Source organism: Malus domestica, chromosome 17 (genome assembly GCF_042453785.1).
Source record: "Malus domestica chromosome 17, GDT2T_hap1".
NCBI lineage: Eukaryota > Viridiplantae > Streptophyta > Magnoliopsida > Rosales > Rosaceae > Malus > Malus domestica.
Genome location: NC_091677.1, coordinates 29243435 through 29268513, shown reverse-complemented (window position 1 = coordinate 29268513; position 25079 = coordinate 29243435). Strand labels below are relative to the sequence as shown.

At 38.6% G+C, this 25079-nt stretch overlaps 1 protein-coding gene and 1 long non-coding RNA gene across 3 annotated transcripts; one reads left to right on the top strand and one right to left on the bottom strand.

Moving 5' to 3' along the window:
• Window positions 1-5320: 5320 nt before the first annotated feature.
• Window positions 5321-6866, top strand: LOC103405656 (uncharacterized). The gene is made up of 3 exons (XM_070817679.1): window positions 5321-5618; window positions 5831-6059; window positions 6230-6866. Exons 1-3 carry the CDS (start codon window positions 5394-5396, stop codon window positions 6658-6660), a joined length of 885 nt encoding a protein of 294 aa, XP_070673780.1. The 5' UTR covers window positions 5321-5393; the 3' UTR covers window positions 6661-6866.
• Window positions 6867-11716: 4850 nt separating this feature from the next.
• On the bottom strand, window positions 11717-24686 carry LOC139193876 (uncharacterized). Of its 2 annotated transcripts, none has more exons than XR_011578399.1 (4): window positions 24296-24686; window positions 22615-24140; window positions 12102-12172; window positions 11717-11918 (listed from the first exon to the last, which is right to left on the bottom strand). It is a non-coding gene; the product is annotated as an uncharacterized lncRNA (long non-coding RNA). The 2 variants fall into 2 exon arrangements; XR_011578400.1 differs by having other exon boundaries at window positions 22615-22673.
• Window positions 24687-25079: the final 393 nt, after the last annotated feature.

Sequence of the window (25079 nt, the reverse complement as noted above, 5' to 3'; positions counted from 1 at the left end):
ATCACATGGTGAGTGTTTGTTAGACAATAATTCACTCTTTTAACGCGTGACAAATGTCTATTAAACAAGTAAAACTGTTATGATTATATCTTAGTTACAAGCGCGAACCATTAAATAGGGATTTATTATGATTATATCTTAGTTACAAGCAAGAACTGTTAGATAGGGATCTGTTTGTGGTAAAAGAAAAAAAATTAGTTCTTTGAGCTGTCAAAAAGTGCAGAAAGATAACGACTTGACAACAGATGAATTTTCTGTTTTATTATTTTTTTATAGCTAAATAGTAAATTAGGCAAAGTTGATTTAAACTAATTTATAATGGTCCTAGATTGGATTAGATCTGTATCTGTTTATTTTAAGGAAAATATGTTCTTTTGCGAAGAAAAAGAAAAGGTTGTTCGTTCTTTTACATTTTCTATATTAATCTACATGAACAAAGTAATAAAGTTGTTTATGCGCACTTTTTACCGGAATATGAAAGAGAATATATACTCAAAAAAAAAATTTAAAGGAACTAAAACTGATCTAATTTGTATCGCAATGATTTGTTTTCATAATTTGGTTGTATCTGAAAAGAAAAGAAATGCTGGAATCAATCGCATCAGAGAAAACTTTATACGAGTTATTTCTGTTGCCTAATGTTATACACTGGTAGAACAGTATAGTTAAAAAAAAGACATGTATTATAAATTGATGATTAATTTTTTACGCAATATCTTTTAATTGGAGTTTGCGATGCTCACCACTGCTGATGTTACACATTGTAAGAGTAGGCTTGCATAAAAGCATTTTGAATGGTGAGATGCAAAGACTACATCTACATCTACATCTCATTCATATTTTCACATGTAAGTTTACACCGTAAGAGATATAAATTTGAAATTTCATTTACTTTTCTTTATTTAATTGGAGGGCTCACCTCCGTCCGTTCATTTTACATTCCCTAAAAAAATGTCGTCTATAAAGCTCTCCAGCCAACAAAAAACGTAAAATATCTATATCAATTCACCTGTGGATGGTTGTGATTTTAGTTCTTGGAAGAGAGATTTTTTTAGAAGAGCTTGGCTATTTAATGTTTAGGAGAAGTTCTTTCTCAAAATATAGAATTTTGTGCTTATGATCAGAATTATTTATATTATAATTCACATTGTAAATATCATTTACCAAAAAAAAAAAAAAAACAACTAAAACTAAGGTAGTTCAGTCAATCAATTGTAGCAAATAAATACACGGTTTGTAACTTTTTTACCTAATCCATCTATCTATTTGTATACAATTCGACGACCAAACGATCTTAGGTTTAATTGATGTTTTGTAGAGATAAATTTGTACATAGTGATTCATAATAAAAACTATTTTGTTCACGAACACAAAAATTTCGTAAACAGGTCATGACATATTTTGAGGAGGAATTCCTTCTCAATCCTTGAACAGCCAAAGTCTTTCTTATATATTTGGTTCTGTTACATCAACCACTGAGAAGGACAGTAATTGTTTTGCACAGGAAACAGGAATGTGGGACGCCTTGGCAGCTTGGCTGATACATGCCAAATGCCATACAAGATTCCCCGAATGCGAATCATATGCAATATGCTTAAACAAACATCAATTATTTATACAGAGAGAGGATGATAGCATCAATCCTAATCCAGATTCACAGGATTCACAACCTACCAACAAGATATTTAATATTAGGAATGTACACATCAAGTTCTTCGTTTTATATAATTCTACTTTATTGGTTTTGTGCGTTTTTCCACAATGCCCCAACACTTTCCCATTCATTTTCCATTGTCTCGTCTTCTGAAGATAAATTGTGGCCTCCTTGAATTGACTGAAAGTGAAATTCTGGCCAACCATATGCTTTTGCATCCATCACTTCCACAAGTGTGAGTAAAATATCAGGCATCCATTATTCTATCAAGGTTGGTTTCCTGGTTTACCTCTAGATGGTCTCATTATTTATCCAATGACTAATGTAGGTCAGATAGCAGAACAGAGTGAGTAAAATAGATCGAAGAGAAAGTAGAAAAGCGGAAATTAGATATCAAGAACAAAGCTCTAGGTTTGGTAAAAAACAGCATCACACTAGAAGATAATATTTCAAATAGAAATGTTCACATCCTTGACCAGAACATTAAACAACCATTATGGGAAGGCCATAGCTCATCTATACTTTATTGTATTTACAGGGAAATTTATTTAGACCATTTTATTCTCTTTCTAAATCCAACTTATCATATTTTATCTTGAAATTCCGACTCTAGGCGACAATTCTCTTTCTACACCTAAAAAGAAAAAGAATAGGGAAAAAAAAAGAAGAAGAAGCAATAGCTATGGCCACCCCATCTCTCCAAACATCAACACCCCCAAATTTGGTTATTGACTTTACTTGGGTATTTGCAGTTTTTTCACCTTTGGCAACAGAAGTCCAAATTTTCTGGTATTACCATTTGCGACGGGAATTTTCTATCTGCGTCCATTTCTTAAATTTCAGGTACCGCTCAAATCCGGGGTTATGATAGGTTTTGGTGACATTAAAAATAAAGTTTTTTTTAGTCAAAATAATATCAAAGATTAGCATACTTTTTCACTTTGGCCTTTGATTATCGATTTGGCGGTCTCTGAATTTTTTCACCAAAAATTGTTTTGATCATTTCATGAAAAAAATTGTCAATATCCTCGTTAAGTATGAGGTTTAGTTTGATAAAAATACCCTTAAAAAGTTGTTACATGATCATTCACATGACAATTTAATGAGGAGTGTCAAGAATAATTTATGGTGGGCAAATCAAGGACCACTTCTATCGGTTTTTATTGTCAATGACCAAAGTAAGGATTTATACTAATTTCATGAACTATTTTATATAAAAGGTCTAAAAATAAATCTGGTAATTGTGAAAGGAAACTTATACATGAATCCACTTTGCAAGTTTCAGTTATATATTCGTCCAACAAAATTTGGTATATTGAATTGGATCAGAATTTCTTTGTTAATTGTTTTTCGGTTGGGTCCGTTGAAGAAGGCAACAAACTTCTTTTGTACCCACTTTTCATATTTTAGGCATGTTGTCCAATAAATTCGGTATCAGGAATTGCGAAAGGCTTTGCATTCACACAATACAACCTGTAATCTAAAATCCTTTTTTTTTTTTAAATTTTGGACCTGGATTGTCTGCCATTTTCATCTCATACCCTTCTCATCCCCTCTTAATTTCTGTGATTACGGTTAAGCCACGTCAACATTTTATATTCCCATTGCTTTTTGTCTTATTATTTCTATAAAAAAATCAATATAAAATGTTGACGTAGCTTAACCATGACCACAAAAATAGAAGGGATGAGATGGGGGATAGCAGACAATCCAGGTCATTTTATTTTATAATCCTGATAAGACAATAGTATTAGTGATTGGATGTTAGATTAAAGAGCCAATGAAGTTAGAATCTACGCCGAAATGCAAAAGCCCAATTCCTTTCTAGCACTATGGTGAAAGGCCACTTGGTGTTAAATAAAATCCTTGAATAAATTTTCTGTTACATTGATACCCTTTAGATTACTAGAGAAGTAAAAAGATTACAAATCGTTTACGAGACGCTTGACTATATTGCATGCTCACTAGTACCATGTTGGATGAGAATAACCATCAACTTCAGAATAAATGAAGATAAGTGAACAACTTAGATAAATCAAACACACCATCATAATAACATAATATCACATGTTAATCTCACTATATATCATTAGTTTACTAGACCAGATTGCCACTATACAAGTCATTCTTAATTTTTCGAACTGCTCATGATACATAAAAGATAATATGATTACAAAAAGACCAACTAGTAGTATTTTATTCACGTTGATAATGATTGCTCTATTTCTTTATAAGAAAAGAAATAATAAAGAAAGAGAAAGTGGATAGTATAATTTCATGATACGAAATTAGATGCTACTTTCCTTAACTTAATTTTCTATGCTAATTATCCTTTTGTACCCACGAATCACTTGCAGCACACTTTTGGAATATTCGAACAAGCTCAAACTTACTAAGGTTTGAAACTTTAAGACGAGAATAACATGCATAAAACGAATTAATTGTTGCGAAACATTTTGAATAACTTGATTAAGTGATGTTGAAAAATATAAAAGATAGTATTTTACAGATTTTTTATTTAATTAAAATTTTGAGTGATTTAATTTGACTTAAGATTGAAGGTTTCATTTTTTGTTTTTTGATGAAAAAGAGCATACCTTAAAGAGAGTGATCCCGAAAACAATTAGTTTGCATACAATCGAATAAAAATGCTCTATGAGCAATTTGGGGCAGAGATCTGTCCTAACCATGTAGACCATTATATTGAAACTCAATGATGGTAGTGTCATCAGCAAGAAAGTTTGCCTCTCTGAGAACATGACTTCACACAATCTCATCAAAGGATCCCGCCAATCTCTTAATATCGTCTATGATTGACTTCAATCTCCAAGGCACAATGGTGTCAATCACTAGTTTAGAATCGCCTTCCACAAGAATATTCCTGAATCCTCTGCTCCTAGCAATCCAAAGGGCATCTCTAAGGGCTAAGCTTTCCGCAATTGAGATTTTATTGTCCCCAGGCATCGAGCATCCGCAATAACATGATTCGCATTTTCATTCCTAATAATGAAATCAGCAGTTGCACCATGGTTCATCTTATGCACAAATATTTGATTTAATTTATTTTCTATTATTGTTCATTTGTAATCTTAGAAAAACCTCCTTACGAAGAAGAATAACGTATTCCAAAATTACTTCTATACATAACGGTATATGTGGCATGAGATATCATAGTGAAATTCATTCCAATCTCTCTATTAGTATAAACATGGATCAACTTTAAACCAGATAAGATTAGGTAAGGCATCAACATCCTTAAATATGCCACATGTATTTTGTACTTCATCGTGCCCGCTCCGCAGCCCAGCTGACCGCCGGTCAGATTTTACCTCAAAGCTTCGGAGTGTTGACCAAAACCTCCAAAAAAGCACCATAATAATCATGATAAAAACACACTATTATTAAATTACTAAAAATACGAAAAATGCAAGATTAGAATATTCGAAAATACCCAAAGGATAAGTCTAAGGGCTTGAAGCTCAAACCTTATTGGTTAACAGATGACGTGGAATCCAGCTGTCCAAATCCGAAATACACCGAACACTTCCACCCAACAAACGTTAGAAGTAAAACGACAAAATCTTCATGTTCGCAGCGTCTTGTTAGTCCACGTCGGACGAGTGGGACCCATCCTTGGACCTATAAAATGGACCACAGATTTCATTTGGGATCCCCAAACCGTTCTTTTTTGCCACAACCAAGTGAAGGGAGGAGGAAAGGGAGATTCTACAAATAGAATATGGCCGGAGCAATGGTTAGAATTCCGGTGATTCGCCGGAGCTCCGACGATATTTATGAATTTCCCGGTACAACTGTAAGTCTAGCCGACATGGTTCTGGGTTTCATTGAGGAAGTCGAGGTGCCGCCGGAGAATACTACCTCTGGCTCCGATGAAGATGACGAGAATTCTTGCAGTGTGGAAGAGAACAAGGCATTTTGGGAAGAACAAGACCAACTTCTGCAGGTACTTTTTCAACACGAACTTTTTTTCTTCATACACTCCCCTGTTTAATCATCTCGATTGTTTCCCTTTGATTAATTCAATCCAAAAACCTCAAATAAAAGAGGAATATATGAGAAGTTAAAAATGATGTGTAAAATCAGCTTCCTTGATTGATTTCGTAAATATATTCAAATATTAACTTTTGTTCTAATGCATGGTATTTGGAATTGCAGGCAACATTGTGCAAGACCAGTAGTGTTGAATCCAAAATTCGACAAGCCACCAAGGAAGCTGTAAGGGAAATAAATTCATCAAGCGCAGAATATTGCGTTTGCTCGAGACCTGTGGCCGGAGGTTGCCGGAAATGTTTGCGTACCGAAATATGCAAACGGCTAATTGATTCTGGATACAATTGTGCCATTTGCAAGTCTAAGTGGAGAAGCTCAACAAATGCCCCAGCAGGTACCCTCAAACAATCCAACCTAGCTATAACCTTTCTTGTTTTTCGAATCAGGCACGAACCCAGGATTTTAAAATGGCGTTGGCTGGAAATATATACATGCTAATTGATTTTGTTTTTCTTTCTTAACTATTTACTAAATTAAATATGGTGTTTTTGTGTTAATTAACAGGGGAGCATACTTATTTGGAAGTGCTGGACAAAAGTTCAAAGAGAGGGGAGATTAGGGTTGTAATTGAGCTAAATTTCCGAGCTGAGTTCGAGATGGCAAGAGCTAGCGAAAACTACAACAGATTGATTAGCTGGTTGCCTGAAGTGTTTGTTGGAAAAGCCGATAGACTACGAGCTTTGATCAAGATTTTGTGCTGCGCTGCAAAAACATGTATGAAGGAGAAGAAAATGCACTTGGGACCATGGAGGAAGCACAAGTACGTGCAAGCCAAATGGTTTGGGACGTTGGAGCGGTCAACGCCAGGGTCGTTGCCTGTCGGATTTTCGCACGGGCCGCCGAAGCCTAAGGCCTCGATTTTGACCTTTGATTTGTTGGAGGCGGCTATGCCTGCAGGCTTGCATTGCGCTGGTACTGCAGTTGAAGTTGTGTGAATGATGATGATGCATGAGAAAACGAAAAAAAAGTTTTGTACGTGGTTTTGGTGTTATGCTTGCGAGTGAGTATATACATATATGTATCGTTATATGTAATGGAGAGTGAGGTTAATTACTGAGGTTTTTTGCAAAGTGTGGTTCAATCGAACCCCTTGTTTTACTCAGTTGGCCCGCAATTTAATAAATCTTATTTCCTTGTCGCACACTTTTTTTTTTCAAAAAAACCACATTCGCAACTTTAAAAGTAGTAAAAGTACATACACTTAGTATTATAGTCTGGTAGTATTCATTCACTTTAAAGTGAGAGGTTTTAGGTTCAAATATAGTAGATGGCGAATTCGATACCAAATTAGACTGCCCATTGTGTGACTTTGACGAACTCCCCCTCATCTTAGTGTAAAAATATCAATATACTAAAAAAAAGTAGTAAGTACAAGATGACCTTAAGGGTGCGTTTGTTGCGCCGGACTGTCTCGGACTGGACTAGCTGCAGGGACTAAGGTGGACTGGCTTAGACTAGACTAAGCTGGACTAACTTAGTGAAGCGTTTGGTGCAATGTCGGACTAAGAAGCAGGATAATAAAAACAGTACTGTTCACCAGATTTGTGTTTGCTTAGACTAGGACTACAAATTTTTGCCATTGTGTAATAGAGTAATGCTACAAATCTCATGATATGGGTTAATTGGAGCATATTTTTGCCATGTATATTATGAATCTTAAAAAAAGAGGACAATTGTTTTGTTTCTATTACCTGCTAATAGAATTGGGACATACTATAGTTGGGACATACTATTTATAAATAGTTGAGTTTAATTTGCAAATGTAGCTTGGTTTAAACTCTATCACCCAAAAGAAGAAAAAAAATAGTGCCCAATACATGCAACTTCAACAAATACAAGTACATAAGAAGATACTTGTGACAAGTCAATCTTTGCCATTGATTGACTCTTAAAACATCATTCACTAAACTTTCATCAATCCTAGCCTCTGTGGATATATTTACTATAGACAAGTTACATAATACCAATGCTAAGGCAGAATAAAGAAATTAAAACAAGTCAACCATCTTGGTGCATAGCCTACAGCTGCTGTCTTATGTATTTGGTTGCATCTTCCAAGCACAATTTATTTGCATGGGGATCTCTATTATTCATTTGACCAACCTGCAGGCACTAAAATATTTGGAAGACTAAATTAGCTTCAAGAATTAATTCAACACTCGGGTCAACTACGTATTTCCAGCAGATTATGTTAAATAAATCACAACTACAATAAACATTCATGCCATTAGTTGAATGAACAATTGAACAAGAAGCAAACATTTAGAAACCAATGAAGATGAAATCATGATCTGTCACGCACAGATTACACACACACACACAGACACACATATTACACACACACAGACACACACAGACACACACAGATTACATAGACACACACGCACGCACAGACACACACCCAGATTACACATATTACACACACACACACACACACACAGAGTACACACACACACACGCACAGATTACACACACACAGAGACAGTACACACACACACAGATGCACAGATTACACACACACACACACAGATTACATTTCTCCTTCACACGGGCCTTAGATTGCTCCCAAAATCTAGAAAATGGCACATTCCCACCATTTTGTTTATTAATAATTATCGTGCGATATGATTATACATATCTTAAAACGAACACACTACATTTGTCAAATTATGTTCAGAAACATTCATGCCATGAGTTGAATGAACAATTGAACAAGAAGCAAACATTTAGAAACCAATGAAGATGAAATCATGATCTGTCACGCACAGATTACACAAAAACACACACACACACATAGAGATTACACACACACACACACGCACAGACACACACCCAGATTATACACATTATATACACACACACACAGACACACACACACGCACAGATTACACACACACACACAGTACACACACACACACGCACAAATTACACACACACACAGACACACAGACACACAGATTACACACACACATAGATTACACACACACACACACACACACGCACAGACACACACCCATATTACACACATTATACACACACACACAGAGTACACACACATGCACGGACACACACACACAGAGTACACACATGGAAGACTCCCATTGTTGAAACCCCAAATTTTAAAAATCCAAAACAGCATGTGGGTAGGACTTGCAATTTTGACAACTTTGACATCCTAAATTCCCAAGTTCCATCTCATCTTAAGAAAACCCCAAATTCTAATTTCAATTTCACCTAAATATCAAAACCCTAATTTGTTCAAGTGCAGATCTCTATGATTGAAAAATTCTCAAACCCAAAACAACAAAATCAAATAAAGCTCAGTAAAATTACCATCTGCAACACAAATACATGAAATTAATAGAAGAATCGAAGTTTACCAGACAACTCAGATGAGGCGAGCAGATGCAGAGATCGAAAGACGCAGAGATGAGGGTGAGGAGGACGAAGATGAGGGAGCACAGTAAGGACGACGTTGAGGGAGCGCAGAGATGAGGACGAAGGGAAGACGAGACGAAGGGAAGACGCAGAAAATCTCTTGGCTTGCTCTGGCTTACGAATCCGCCCAATTTTGGGGTTGCTCGTTAAGAACGGCTAAAGAGGTCCTTAATCCAAGCGAGTCCGGGTTAAGCTCATTAAAGCTAATCCGGATGCACACCAAACGTCGGACTATAGTCTAGTCCAGTCCAAGCCCTCTTAATCCTGTCAAACAAACGTGCCCTAAAAGTAAGGGTTGAGATATTTCTTTTTAAGATAATGCTATGAAGATTAAATTTGTAGACAAGATTTACAAACTAAATGATGTGCCATCAATAAGAATGTGCATGTTTATCAACGCTTAGGTAATAAATCAATAATTAACTTTCATGTCTTTTAGTTTCCAAAATTTTGTGTCTCCCTAACATTATCCTTTTTTTAATACATACGATGTTATCTACAGTATGGGGTAGAAATTGAGCTAAGCCTTATAATGGGTTAGTCATAATAATAGAAATACCATAAATCGTAGTACTTGATCGTATTTTTTCTAACAAAATATAAACTATATAGCTAAGTTCCCAACTCTTATATATGAAGTCCATCTAAATATCACAGATCCAGGATTGAGGAATTAAACAATAAAAATAAATAAATGAGTTTTTCTCTAGTGCACATAGTGCATAAAAACTTTTCATAAAATAAACAGGCCACAAAAACAACAGTAGTAGCAGCTCAAGATAAACAAAGGGAAGCCCGATCTAAAATAGATAATTAATCAGTAATTAAAAAATAACAGCTAAAAACCCTAATCCCTATCAAGAAAAAGAAACCAAATCGATGTTGTGGACCCGGGGTCGGTACAGAATTCCCAATCCGAAAGCGCAAGGCAAAATCAAATAAAAAAAAGAAAAAAAAAATATGGGTGAAAATGATTCCTCTTATCGTAAATCTTTTACAGACTACACGAAATTATAAAAATCCAAGCCTCCTATCTAAAGATATGTATGAATGCACAATAACCATTCTTTCAAACTCATTATCCTAACCCATAAAAAAAAAAAAAAACCACATCTCCCTTTTGCTAGTACTCCTGCCTAACTCCTTTTCACCAGTTCCGAATTACCATGATTTAATGTGCACTTTGATGTTGTCGCAGTCGTTGTTGCTGCGATTTTGGCCTGAGAGGCCGTGACAAGGGCCACGGGAGGAGGCAACCGCCCAGCCTCCATTTTCTATCACGATTACAAGAAATCGAATTAATATAGGCATAAATATTTGCCTCTAAAAACCACCAATAGGGGAAAATATATAGAAAAATCGCCCATAATAACAAGGAGTGGCAGAAAATAGATTCGCCCCTAAAAACATCTGCCCCTAATACACATAATTATAGGCAGAAACATCCGCGCATAATACTCTTTAATTATATATAAAAAAGGAGAAATTAGGTTTACATCCTTCTTTTTGCTACTCCATTGATTAAAATTCTATTCATTTTCAATTTTTGATCAAGGTCCTTGGGTATTAATAACATCATTAATTATTTGAATAATAAAATATTTTTATTTTTAAATATATTTCTTTAGTGCTAAAAATGTTACAATTAGTATATTTATATTTATGGCTAAATTTTTTTTATCATTTATTTATTTTTTTAGTTTGTACCTATTTTTAATTTGTACCAATTTTTTTTTCATTTTTAATTTGTACCCATAAATTAGTTTTTTTTTGTGCCCATATTTTTTAAAGTTTTATTTGTGTTTGTGCCCATGTGTATACCGTCACGTGACATTGTACATTTAATCAATGATAGAAAAATTACATATGGTATTTTTATGTTTGATGCCTAACCTTTGTATCATATATTTATATTTTTAGTTTGTACCCACTTTTAATTTGCAACATTTTTTAAAATTTGTAGTATTTTCTTTTTAGTTTTATTTTGTACCCATGTATTAATTTCTTTTAAAGCCTATATTTAAAAAAAATTCATTTGTACTCATAATTTTTTAATCTTTTATCTGTACCCTAATTTATTATAATGTACCCATTCTTCTTTATTAATGTACCACTTTGTTATATGTGAAATGTACCAATTTTTTTGTAAAATGTACCAATTTTTTTAACACTATGGATACATTCTTTTGCCATTTATTATTTCTTATTTTTACATAGTTTTTATCCATTTATTCAATCAAAATGTTTGAATTTTTTTATTGTAACCATTTCTAATAGTATTATAATGAGGGATTTTAAATTTATAGGATTATAAATCTCATAAAATATCAAACAATTAATGTCAAAACTATAAAAATATTAATATTAATTGTAATATAATGAGGTGTACAAAATTAAGGGACTTTGATCAAACTTTGAATACCATTAAGGTTTTAGTCAAAGAATGTTAAAGATGAAGGACTGCATCCAAAGTATCCCTAAAAAAAATCGAGCAAATAAATACATCCGCTCCTAATACTTTTATTTATATAAAAAAATACACAATATAATAAATGCACTAATCCACCCAAACGGCAGTTATTGGTTTTGAATCATTCAAAATATTCGAACCCAACATGATTCATCTTCATCTTTCTAGATCTCAGAACAATATAATAATTTTAATAAAAAAATTACAAGAAAAAAATATTTTCTTCCTTCAATCTTCTCCTTTCTTTTAGTCTCAAGCTTTGTAGACCAGATGACACATCCCGACCTGGAATGTCCACTAGGACTCTGAATTGAGTTGTGCGAAACCAATAAGTGGAGTGATGTGGAAAATGTGAATAAATTTAAATCTAAGAGTGCCTAAATATCATAGTGTGCGGGTGAGCGGGAATGAACCCACTTCACACATGTCGTCAGATCATAAGTACATTAGAGTGTATAAGGATTATACCCTCAGAGGTAGCCACCTATGCTAAGATTCGCCAAGAATCCTCGTCGATACGATCGCTCAGCAGTTAAAACCTGGAGGGGTGCAAAATAGAAAACGTGAGTGGGCAAAAACAAAGATTTTGGAAAAACATTTCTCTTAAAAAATATAATAACCCCTCACCGTAAAACCCGTATAATTGTAGACATCGAAATTTCGGTAAATAAATGTTGACCGATAAATCAAAGTTTCAACGCTCATGTATTACATAAATTTTACACGTAACGTGTGTCTAAACAAAAAAATCGAGAATCATCGGAAAAGTCATCAAACAGGACACGTGTCAACACCTGGCAGAAACGATTTCATCTGGAATATTATATTCAAAATTAGGCATTGGAAAATTCTATAAATAGAAGCCAATTTCATTCATTTGAGGGAGGAATTCATATTACACCTTGAAGCTCTGAAGCTCTGAAACTCCGAAGCTCTCAAGCATCCAGATTCCCGAAGAATCAAGAAAGCCTTCTTTGTTTTTCGTTCATTGTTCTTCCAAGATCAAGCCCCGACGGCCCTTGGATCAACAATCCTCCTTCAAGATCAAGTCCCAAAGGCCCTTGAAGAACTTCCACCAATTCAAGATCAAGCCCCGATGACCCTTGAAGAAAGTGTTCATCGTTCATCATCCGTTCATCTTAAGATCAAGCCCCAACGGCCTTTTGGATCAACAACACCGACAAATCCACACATCCAACCGTCCTTCAAGATAAAAGCCCAAAAGCCCTTGAAGGTCTGTTCATCACTGTTATTCAAGATCAAGCCCAAAAGCCCTTAAAAAAAACGCTCATCCTCAAGATTAAGCCCCAACGGCTCCTTGAAGATCTGCTCAAATCCACCTTCAAGATCAAGCCCATGGCCCTTGAAGAACGTTCATCCCTAGATCAAGCCCAACGACCCTTTGGATCAATCGCACATCCATAAATCAACACCTTACGAAGATCGAATCAGATGATTAAATTTAAGAGAGATTGTAACCCTAAACCATCAAACCAAAATATTATTTTGTGCACGTTGTTCTTGTCTCTTTCCTTTCAAGAAATTTTCGTGTTCACAAATTGGCACGCCCAGTGGGACAATCTCGACCTTTCATCTCTTTCTCCGTTCAAGAAATTCAAGTACACTTCCAAAATCAATGGCATCAAGCAAAGGACAAGCCGTTCTCACAAAGGGAAGAAGCCTGAGCACTTCCGCCATGAACGGAGCATCCATTGGCGCCACAACCGCTCATCAACATGCCACTTCAAAGTTGGTGCCGCTAAAGGAGCAAGGGGGGCATCAAAGGCGCGAGTCCGTCATCAACCTGACCTCGCTGGGGGCACCGAAGCATGATGCTGAGGCACACAAGATGACATCCCAAAGCAGCCAACGACGTTCTTCGTCAGCATCCTGGATGTCTAAAGGAAAGTCACGTCTATTGGTTGCACAAGTCATGACCATCGGCGTTACCTCCATCGAAGAACAACTGGCTCAAATGAATGAAGCGATCGCAAGATTAACACGGATTGTGGAAGAAAAAAACTTACAAATCGCTGCACTCGTCAGCCGATTGAAGCCACAGGACGGCGAGAACCCCGACCTAAAGAATGATCCACTAAAGAGAGGAGATGGCGAAGAAGATGAGCCTCAGGTGAAGAAAATCGATGTGAAGCCGGAGCCAGACCAAGCAGCGGCACTCATGGGATCTCTTTCTATCCAGCAGCTGCAGGAGATGATCACCAACACCATCAAGGCACAGTACGAAGGGAGCTCACATACCTCTTTGTTCTACTCGAAGCCTTACTCCAAAAAGATTGATGCCCTGAAGATGCCAATGGGTTATCAACCACCAAAGTTCATGCAGTTTGATGGAAAAGGAAACCCGAAACAGCACGTTGCCCACTTTGTTGAAACTTGCAACAACGCAGGGACCGAAGGGGACTACCTCGCCAAGCAGTTTGTGCGCTCGCTGAAAGGAAACGCCTTTGAGTGGTACACGGACCTAGAGCCTAAGTTCATCAACAACTGGGAGCAATTGGAGCGAGAATTCCTCAACCGTTTCTACAGCACCCGCCGTACTGTGAGCATGCTAGAGCTAACGAGCACAAAGCAGTGGAAGGACGAACCAGTCATTGACTACATCAACAGATGGCGCACTCTAAGCCTCGACTGTAAAGACAGGCTCTCGGAAACCTCTTCAATCGAGATGTGCATCCAAGGCATGCAATGGGGTTTGCAATACATCCTCCAAGGCATTAAACCACGGACCTTCGAAAAGCTAGCCACCCGCGCCCATGACATGGAGTTAAGCATCGCCCATCACGGGAAGAAGGAACTGATCGCCGACTACAAGAACGACAAAGTTCTTGAGACAAAGGCGGAGAAGGCTGCGTGGAATCCACCAAGGAAGCAATGACGGTCAACACAGCTCCCGTTAAAATCCCTACACAAGGCAAGGCGATTCAAGTTGAAGCTTTTCGTGATCAAGAGATGCGTAAACGCACTTTGAAGGAGCTTGAGGAGAGGACTTATCCATTCCCCGACTCTGATGTGGTTGCCATGTTAGAAGACTTGCTGGAAAAGAAGGTGATTGGTTTGCCTGAGTGTAAACGGCCAGAAGAAATGAATTGCACCGACAATCCAAGGTACTGTAAATTCCATCGCTTCATCAGTCATCCGACAGAAAAGTGCTTCGTGCTGAAAGATCTCATCATGAAACTGGCTCAAAAAGGAATCATCGAGCTAGATCTTGACGATGTGGTGAAGTCAAACTATACCACCGTCACTTCTGGCTCTTTCGACTCAAAGTCTTTACCTCAACTGCCGAGGGCATCCTCAAAGTCAAGCAAAGTTGAAGGATGGACTCAAGTCACTCCTAAGAAATTGCACAAGAAGCATACGTCTCCTCCACAAGTCCACCAATCGGAAAGGGGGCAAAGCAGCTCTTGTCAACCTTCAAAGCAACATGAACGTGTTGAAGATGATGAAATTTTGACACATAGATCGTCCATCCCCATCACGATGCGCGATTTCTTTCCTGAAGACTTCTTCAATCACTCAGTCAAGGCTCATTGCTATGAAGATTGCGAGGAACGACTCTCCCGGATCGCTTGACGAACCAACACTAGCTCCTTGTCTGCAAGAGCCTAAACTGCAAGACAAAGCTCATCGCCTACACGAGCATAAACTGCATGGCACAACGCTCATTGTCCGCACGAGCATAAAAGGCAACACCAACGCTCCTGGTCCGCACGAGTTTAAAAGGCGACATAACAAATGCTCCTTGCCTGCACGAGTTGAAACTGCAACACGGCACCAAATCGCTCCTTGCCTGCACAAGCCTAAACTGCATGGCACAAAGCTCCTAGCCCGTAAGAGCATAAACTGTGTATGGCAAAATCATCATCAAAATCATTGTTAAATTCATCGCTCATTTGAACTACGTTATGACTTGATCTCTTCTTTGGAAGGGTACGTAAGCAGCTCAAACATTCAATTTTCGAGTTCAGTCACATCGCATAAAAAAAAAAGAGTTTTATTAATGAAAATCAATTTCATTACAATATATGGTGCGATGGTAAGTGCCTTCGCCCATGAGCGGTAGGTCTCGGGTTCGAGACTTGGGAGCAGCCTCTCCATAAATGGGGGTAAGGCTAGCCGACATTCACCTCTCCCAGACCCTGCGTAAAGCGGGAGCCTTGTGCACTGGGTACGAAAAAAAAAATAAATATATATATATATATATACATATGTGATTACTATGTATTTTAAAATAATAATAATAATAATAATAATAAATAGATGAAGGTCAATTTTATTACAAATTTATTTTGTTAAAAAAAAAAAAAGTTTGCAATTTTCTTTGTACACAATTAAATTACAGTTTCTTCAAAATAAAAAAAGAAAATGAATACATATGTTATGTATTTACCAAAAAAAAAAAAATACAGATTCCTTTTATATACATATACATATATATGACCTCTATCCAGCCAGCCCATCAAAAGGAGGTCATCTAAACCCAAGTGGCAGCGACCAGGCCCAAGCCTATGTCCAAATCCAGCTCCAAGAAGAAGACCCAAGTCTACCAGCTACAAATCTGGGCCCGGTCCTCTCTTGATCCGTACACCCCTCAAGCTACAGGCCCTGTCATCCTCTGCAATGCCTCAGAGATCCGAATTGTCTCATTTTTTCTTCTCCCATTCTGCGACAGATTCAACATACTCCATAACTTACAAGGTGATGTTGCTGTCAACCCATAATGCGATACTGATAATGGGATGACTGCAATTGTTGCCGCGAAACTGTCTAGAGGGAGGAACTTTCCGATGGGGTCGCATCACTGACGAGGTCAGAGTTTGAACTTAGGGCTAAATGGCTACGATAAAGGCGGCTTGGATCTCTTCTCGAAGAATCGACAGATTCTTTTTGTAGCTCCCTCGTCCTCCGAAGACAGTTACGATTCCCTCTCTTTGTTCTCCACAGCCGCACCCTTACTTCAAGTTCCCCGTGACTCGGCCCAAGTGAACTCCGCCTTTCATCTCATGCAGCAACATGCAGTGGCTTCTATGTAGCGATGAAGCAGTAAGAAGCGAGCGAAGTGCAGCCTCCGCTCCAGCTCAACCCAGGACATCTCTGTCCACTTCAAGCTTGAGTCCTTAGGCTTCATCTTCACCACCGCCTGACTTCTCGACGGAGTCGCCATTAAAAAAGGGTTGAAATGATAACTTGTTATTGATAGAGCTTGAGAGCCTGCGTAGCGCCATTGCCGACGAGCTTGGAAGATTTTGTGAATGCTTTTGAGAGTGAGTCAGGGAGTGCGGTGGATGCTCCGACGATTGATGAGAGAGAGATCTAGAGAGCATGGACGTGAAGATGAGGGACTTAAAGCATGGAATGGATCTGCCATTAAACGCAAGGTCGCCAAAACACAGAAATTGGTTCTTCAGCATCCAAAACACCACATCATATCACCCAACGCCACACCTCCGCTGTAACTCCTCCGCCCAAGGCTGCACCACTCATCCCATCTGCACCCGTTTCTGCCCTCCATCATGGGATCCTTCGATCTCCGACTACGAGTGTACGGTCAAGAGGCAGTACTGCAATTTAGCAAGGAGGTTGGAGCTGGCTGACTCCATCTTTCTAGCTGTGAAATCTGTGAGGCAGTCTCGTGGGAGCTTTATCTTTCCCGGTGCTTAGCCCTCTCCGCAAAGCCGTCGTCGCCGACTCTCCACCATGGCACCAAGCAACTAGCAGCTTCTCCGCCATGGCACCAAGCAACTAGCAGCTTCACGGATGCTCGACGCCCTCTCCTTCTGCCCATCAGCTTCAGCTCTCCACCATGGCACCAAGCAACTAGCAGCTTCACAGATGCTCGACGCCTTCTCCTTCTGCCCATCAGCTTCAGCAGTAAGTGTAGCCTCTCCTCCTTTGTCTTCTCTCGGACTCGGCCTGGGTTTTCACCCACAAATCCAGCCTTGCAGAGCACCGTATATATAAAAAAAAGTAGATATGATATTATAAAAAAAAAAAAGAATCATGGTGCGTATGATTATGGTGGCCATCATTTAGTTAGTGGTGGTGGGGTGAGCATCACCGAAAGTGGATAAAATAAAAAATAAAAATAAACAAACTAGAAAAAAAAAATGATGGTGCATCTGGCACCATGTGCAAGAAAAGAAAAGAAAAATATATATATATATATATATATATTGAATGAAAAAAAAAAAGCCTCATTTATTGATTTTTCTAAAAATTTATAGAAATGTACATTTTTACATCGGTAAAAAAAAAAAAAAACAACCAGGAGGGAGCCTTCACGAAGGTTACTCGTGTGAAGCCTCACCACTCGGCAGAGCTCCAGGAAGAAGAGGCGCCGGAGGTTGAATGTTTGAAGCCTCACCACTCGGCAGAACTCCAAGAAGAAGAGGAGCCAGAGGTTGATCATGTGGAGCTTCATTACGCGGTACAGCCCTAGAAGACGAAGGCAAATGCTGTTGGAACAAACCCACAAACCTCTGATGATTAAGTAAAATCTGACCATCAGATTCCTGCATCTGGTCAATTTTCCTCTTCATGTTTGTAGCATAGTTATGGGCGAGCCTGTGCAACTGTTTATTCTTATGCTTGAGCCCTCTAATCTCCTGTTTGAGACTCATCACTTCAGCCGCCAATGATTCAAGTTGACGGGTTTGAGCAAATAGACGTTGGGCCATATTAGACACAGAACCTGCACACTGCACACTGAGAGCCAGAGAATCCTTAACAGCCAACCTATCAGACCGTTTGGAAAGTAGTCTGTTATCTTTGGGAGTGACAAGGTTCCGGGCCACCATCGCGGCGGTCATATCATTTTTCATTACCGAATCCCCAACGGTAAGAGGACCAGTAGGGGATATGAAGGATGTGCGCCATATGTTGTCTGGAGAAGGCGGGACTGCCTCTTCACCAAGGTTCAAGTCAAAATGACGGTCGGAGGGTCCAGACATTTTCAAAGGTGTTAAAAAAAGAAGAGGTTGGACGAATCAAGATCTTAGAAGTGCAAGAAAGGAGTTTCTACAAGCGAAAATTCAAGTGTGCTTTGAAACGAACTGCATGCCTCTATAAAAAATCAGCACTCGATGGGATTTCAGAGATAGAAGAGGCGAGCTCAGAATTCGAAAAGGCCAATTCAAAAATCGAAGAGGCAAGCTCAGAAATCGGAGAGGCATCTTGCTTTTCCAGACGTGTCAGCATTCGTCACACGCAAACTCAGCTTTGCGGAAATCACGGGTAATTTGTCGAAGCGCCGATCCCAGATATCGAAGAGGCGCCAGTTTTTTTCAGCCTCGTCAACACCTGTCACATACACATTCAGCTTGGCGGAAATTACGGACAATTTGTCGAAGATTTCTGATGAAGAAAAAACACGTGAAGCCATACTGATCAACCACTCAATGGTTGCCGACACGAGTGAAAAAATAGTACCTCTACAGGTATTAAATAACTTCCTATAACTGCCCACCTTCACCCTCCATAGCAAGGCAGACATACAGAACCTTTCTTCATCTCCGAGAACCTTTCTTCATCTCCGAGAATGTCTTCCCAATGAAGCCTCTCAAGTCACTCAGTATTCCTTATTCCTTGGGTTGCCTCTGCAAACAAATGACACCAAAGCAAAAGTATCTCATATCACCAGGGTAGAAAGCAAGAGTATCTCATATCATGCTTTCTCCCCATCATTTCCTTTGTCCTTGTTCTTACCTGCAAAGACAAGGATAAAGAAAGAAATATGCCGAAACCACCACTCAAACTCGGGTAAGGAATCGACTACTTGGAACCTTTGCCTGGTTGCTTACCTGGCATTACTCTCGAGTACTCGTCTTCCACTGCTGCTGTACTTCCAAGGAAGCTACCACATCTGCCTGGAGAATAGATAAGGCAAGTGAAAATGATACCTTGCAGCATGTGGAGACAACGTGCAGAAGAAACAAGCAGAGAAGAATGCAGCCTGCACAGTCAACTCAGCAGAAGAGGTCTGAGTTAAGGAACTCGAGAAGCTGCCACATCTGCCTGGAAAACAAATAAGGAAATACGACGTACATAATCAACTCAGCAGAAGGAGTCCGAGTTGAAGAATTAGAGAGGAGAAGGGGTATGAGTTGAATCCAAGAGCTCGAGAAGCTTCAACAACATATTGACAGCACCATCGCCGAAGAACAAAGCCTCACTGTGCAATGTTGTCAAATCGCCACCACTTCTTCGAAAGTAAGAGTATTTCATATCATGCTTTCTCCCTGTCATTTTCTTTGTCCTTGTTTTTACCTGCGGGACAAAGAGGAAAAAAAGCAATCAGCCAGCACTTGGTGTCAAACTCCCAGTCAGGAACCGACTGCTTGGAACCCTTCCCTGATTGCTTACCTAGCACTACTCTCGAAGTACCCATTATCTCAACATCTTATGCTTCCAGAGAAGATACCACATCTGCCAGAAGAACAGATAAGGCAAGGGAAAATGATACATTGAAGCATGTGGAGACAAGCACAACAAAGCACGTGCCGATTCAGCCGCTACTTCTTCAAAATCAAAAGTATCTCATATCATTAGGGTCGCAACCACTCTGGGTGGAGGACTCGTTTTGACCCTCAAATTCTTGGGTCGATTCTCTAGGCGTTGTGGGTTGTACGTGCGGATTCACCACCATTGAATCAAATCCTTAAAGATCAAGTCACCAATTAGAAGAAGAGCCCATCAATCTTGAAGATCATACCATTGACCAAACTGCTCAGGTGTGAATTAGAAAGATTGAACAAAGCAAACAAGTCGTCACCTTCACCTCGTACCTGCTTGCCATGTGTTCGAGTCAACCTTCAAGAATTAAGCCTTAACGGCCCTTGAAAAAGCTTCCAGCCAAATTCAAGATTAAGCCTCGACGGCCCTTGAGGAAATCACAAGTCCGATTCAAGATCAAGCGTCCACCATATTTGAATCAAATCCAGTTCAAGAATAAGCTGTGGAAAATCAACAATTGGAGGAATCCAGAAAATCCTCCAACCCAGTTCAAGATCAAAGCTGTGGAAAGTCAACAAAGCGCAAAAACAAATACGTGCCGATTCATCCACTACCAAAGCCAAAGATCATCTACCACATGAAGCTCCTTGTGGTCCAATTTCAACCTTCAAGATCAAGCCTTGACAGCCCTTGAAGAAATTTCAAACAAAGTCCAAGAACAAGCCTCAACGGCCCTTGAAGAAATTTCCAGCCCAATTCAAGATCAAGCCCGAACGGCCATTGGATCGATATCTACATTAAGGGACTTCAAAACGCATCTTCTACACATGACAAGCACATGTATATGACGCGCCTTGAAGTGGGGGCATTTGTAGACATCGAAATTTCGGTAAATAAATGTTGACCGATAAATCAAAGTTTCAACGCTCATGTATTACATAAATTTTACACGTAGCGTGTGTCTAAACAAAAAAATCGAGAATCATCGGAAAAGTCATCAAACAGGACACGTGTCAACACCTGGCAGAAACGACCTATTTCATCTGGAATATTATATTCAAAATTAGGCATTGGAAAATTCTATAAATAGAAGCCAATTTCATTCATTTGAGGGATGAATTCATATTACACCTTGAAGCTTTGAAGCTCTGAAACTCCGAAGCTCTCAAGCATCCAGATTCCCGAAGAATCAAGAAAGCCTTCTTTGTTCTTCGTTCATCGTTCTTCCAAGATCAAACCCCGACGACCCTTGGATCAACAATCCTCCTTCAAGATCAAGTCCCAAAAGCCCTTGAAGAACTTCCACCAATTCAAGATCAAGCCCCGACGGCCCTTGAAGAAAGTGTTCATCGTTCATCATCCGTTCATCCTAAGATCAAGCCCCAACGACCCTTTGGATTAACAACACCGACAAATCCACACATCCAACCGTCATTTAAGATCAAAGCCCAAAAGCCCTTGAAGGTCCGTTCATCACCGTTATTCAAGATCAAGCCCAAAAGCCCTTAAAAAAAAACGCTCATCCTCAAGATTAAGCCCCAACGGCTCCTTGAAGATCCGCTCAAATCCACCCTCAAGATCAAGCCCACGGCCCTTGAAGAACGTTCATCCCTAGATCAAGCCCAACGACCCTTTGGATCAATCGCACATTCACAAATCAACACCTTACGGAGATCGAATCAGATGATCAAATTTAAGAGAGATTGTAACCCTAAACCATCAAACCAAAATATTATTTTGTGCACGTTGTTCTTGTCTATTTCCTTTCAGGAAATTTTCATGTTCACAATAATATCCCAGAAAATAATTTTATGTACGTATATAAAATCATGCTCAAAAGCGGGAAAATCAAGAATATGCCATGTCAAGTATCTCAGCAGTAAATATGTAAGATAGGCGATATAAATAAATGTAAAAATGATATGCTAGCCGGAGTCACCTAATGTGACATGTATGACTGAACCTATTGCTCATCAATCCAGCCGGAGTCACATAATGTGACATGTACGGCTCTAAACCTGCACACGAATCGGAACCACCTAATGTGGTCTGTACGACACGGTGGGTGTAAATAAGTACGCTCAAGTGTTATGATCACGTGAAGGCTGTGCGAATAATCGCGAACCACCTATTGTGGTCTGTACGACAAGGCTGTGCACCAAACTTGAATCCAAGGTGAGCGTACGGTGCGAAATGTGAACATCACGTGAAGGACTGTGCCCTGGCCACGAACGGGTGCACTAACACCGGGGTGCAGGATAATAAGCACTAAATGCATCCAGACATAATCCTATACATCACAACCACTAAAATCATAATGTACTCACCTGTAGTTTACCTGGGCCTCCACAACATCATGCAACGTTATGCATAACTAAACTAATGCATATACTAAAATATGACGCAAGTATGACATGGCACTTCAATCACATTTCATTTAAAGCAATTTATGGGAAAAATGTAAAGCATATATACGTATATATATATAGAAAACCAAAAACCCACTCACCTGGAGTCCGCGCTACAACTCCCTAGCACAAACACCGAGGCATCACGAACGATCGGCACCTAGAACAATTATCAAACCACGTCTCATAATCCTTATCAATAGAACATGTAACTTACATAAAACATATCCCCAAGGACGATCTAGAATGATTTGAGACCCATTGACCAAAAGTCAAATGTCGATCTTAAGGTCCATAACCCTATGTAACTCAATCTGGAAGATCCGCACCTCAGATTTCCTATCCACAACTTCCAAAGATTCACATTATGTTTCTAGAATAACATACTAAAGTTTCGGAATGAATCAACGGTCAAATCTCCACTAATTGCCAAAACCAAATGGCGGTTAATGTTTTATTTTATAAATTTACAAATCCAATTCGGAAAGATCCGCAAGTCGGATTCCCAATCTGTAAGTTTCTATGGTCCTCAAATATTATGTACTATAATGTATTAAATTTTGGTGACAATCCAACGGTCGATTCATATAATGATCTATTAACGTATCGTAGAGAATTTAGGTTCCAACGATCAACCTACGCCATCCGACTATCAGAACTGAGCCCAAGGCATCTAATTTATCCTAAAAATAGCATCGACGACCCTCTGATCGTGGGTGGCAGTCGGCCGCCTCGACTTTAAGAAAATCCACCTATTTCCAAAAATTACCAAAATTTATAGAAATGAAGATCTCAATGAGTAGAAAAAGTTTTATACATGTGGCCAAGTCCAATTTAGCCTGGAAGTGCTCCAATTCGTCTCGAATCCGCTGGAACCCTAATATGGGTGTTCATCAAATCGTTGCCAAATCGAACCCCAACATCCCAACGAATGACTGGTTATAGTTCCTGGGTTCAAGGGAAGTATTTTGATGGGTATGATCCACGTTGATGGCTGCACGGACGGTGGATGACCACCGTAACACCTACGGACTCACCCTCATGAGTTTCTCTCCGTTTCAAGGCCAAATTCACCCAAATTTGAGGTGGAACTTGAAGAAGGGAGGTCATGGATTTGGTTGGCAACGGTCGTTTAGTCGGGAAAACGCCGGAATCGAAGTTGAAATACCTTGAATACGGGTCGGGTCAACGGAAGGGAATCGGGTCATAGGGAATCTGGTGTTGCTCATCTCTTCTCTCGTTTCCTCCTTCCTCATTTTCTGATTGGGCAGAGCCTATTTCCCTCATTCACGGCCCTCCATGTGGAACCTCAGAATTGTCTGGAGAAATCCAGATTATTATCAAATGACAATTTCACCCCTAACTTTGCTCATTTATAACTTCTTCGTTATAACTCCGATTTCGATTCCGCTTGCGCCCACGTGTTCGTAATGACGATTACTTCGAGAATACCCTAACGGAATGAGTCTTATGTCTCTTAACCATGGCCAACGTACGTCAAAATCTTTGCCTCTAAGGGCAATTTTGTAAAATCACTATTTTTAAAATTTATAAAAACGAAAAATTAGGGACGGTCGTCACACCAGATATCTGAGTCCATCTTCCTATGTTGCAGTAGCACATGAATCTATATAAGAACAGAAAAGGATAATGTAATAAACAACAAAGCCAAATTACAAATTATAGTAATTCATATGAACAAACAGGTAAAATCAAACATGAATTTCATTCAATTAAACACATAAGAAAATGAATAAACAAAGATTAACACAAGGCAATTACCTCTAAAATTGAAAGTTCTTGAGAATCTCTTTCTCATTATCAATCAAATGATATTTCTATTCCAATCTATTCATAAATTTCTCTTCCACACTAAATTATTCAAAACCCGTCAAAGTGTACCTGCAAAACAATTAAAGATGGAAAAAAAACTTCGATCAAATCAAATAAAACGAGTTTTACCTTCTCTGCGACAAACCTTTCTTTTGGTCCTCCGGAGTAGCAAAGGAGAAATAGACAACAAAAGATTACTAAGAATGAAAGAAAGAGAGGACGGATTGGGATATGCACAAGAGAAAGAGAGGGGAACTAAAATGAAGGAAAAATGGAAAACTGATGAGTTGTGCGGCAGTTGAAGAAGGGAAAAGAGAAAAATGAGGGAAGTGGGTTTGTATTGGAATTAGGGTTTAGATAATTAATGCTTTTTTCCCTAGTAAATAATAATATCCTTTATTTTTATATTTTGTAAACATTAATTTGTAATTAAACATATCCGTCTTATATAGAAAAAAAAAAGTTTAAATAAATAAGTACAAACATCCGCCCCTAATGAAAAAAATAATTAAATTTTAAATAATTATTAGTTGAATTAGGGGCTAATTCATTCGCTTCTAATAACTAAATAAAGTAAAGACAATTTTTTATGCCCCTAAAAGTAATAAAATTAATAGACGCGAATTATTGTTGTCGCTACTAAATTAACAGGGACTATTGCATGTTTTCCCCCTAATGAAAACTATTAGAGGCACAATTTTATTTTTGCATCTAATATAACATCCCTAATACT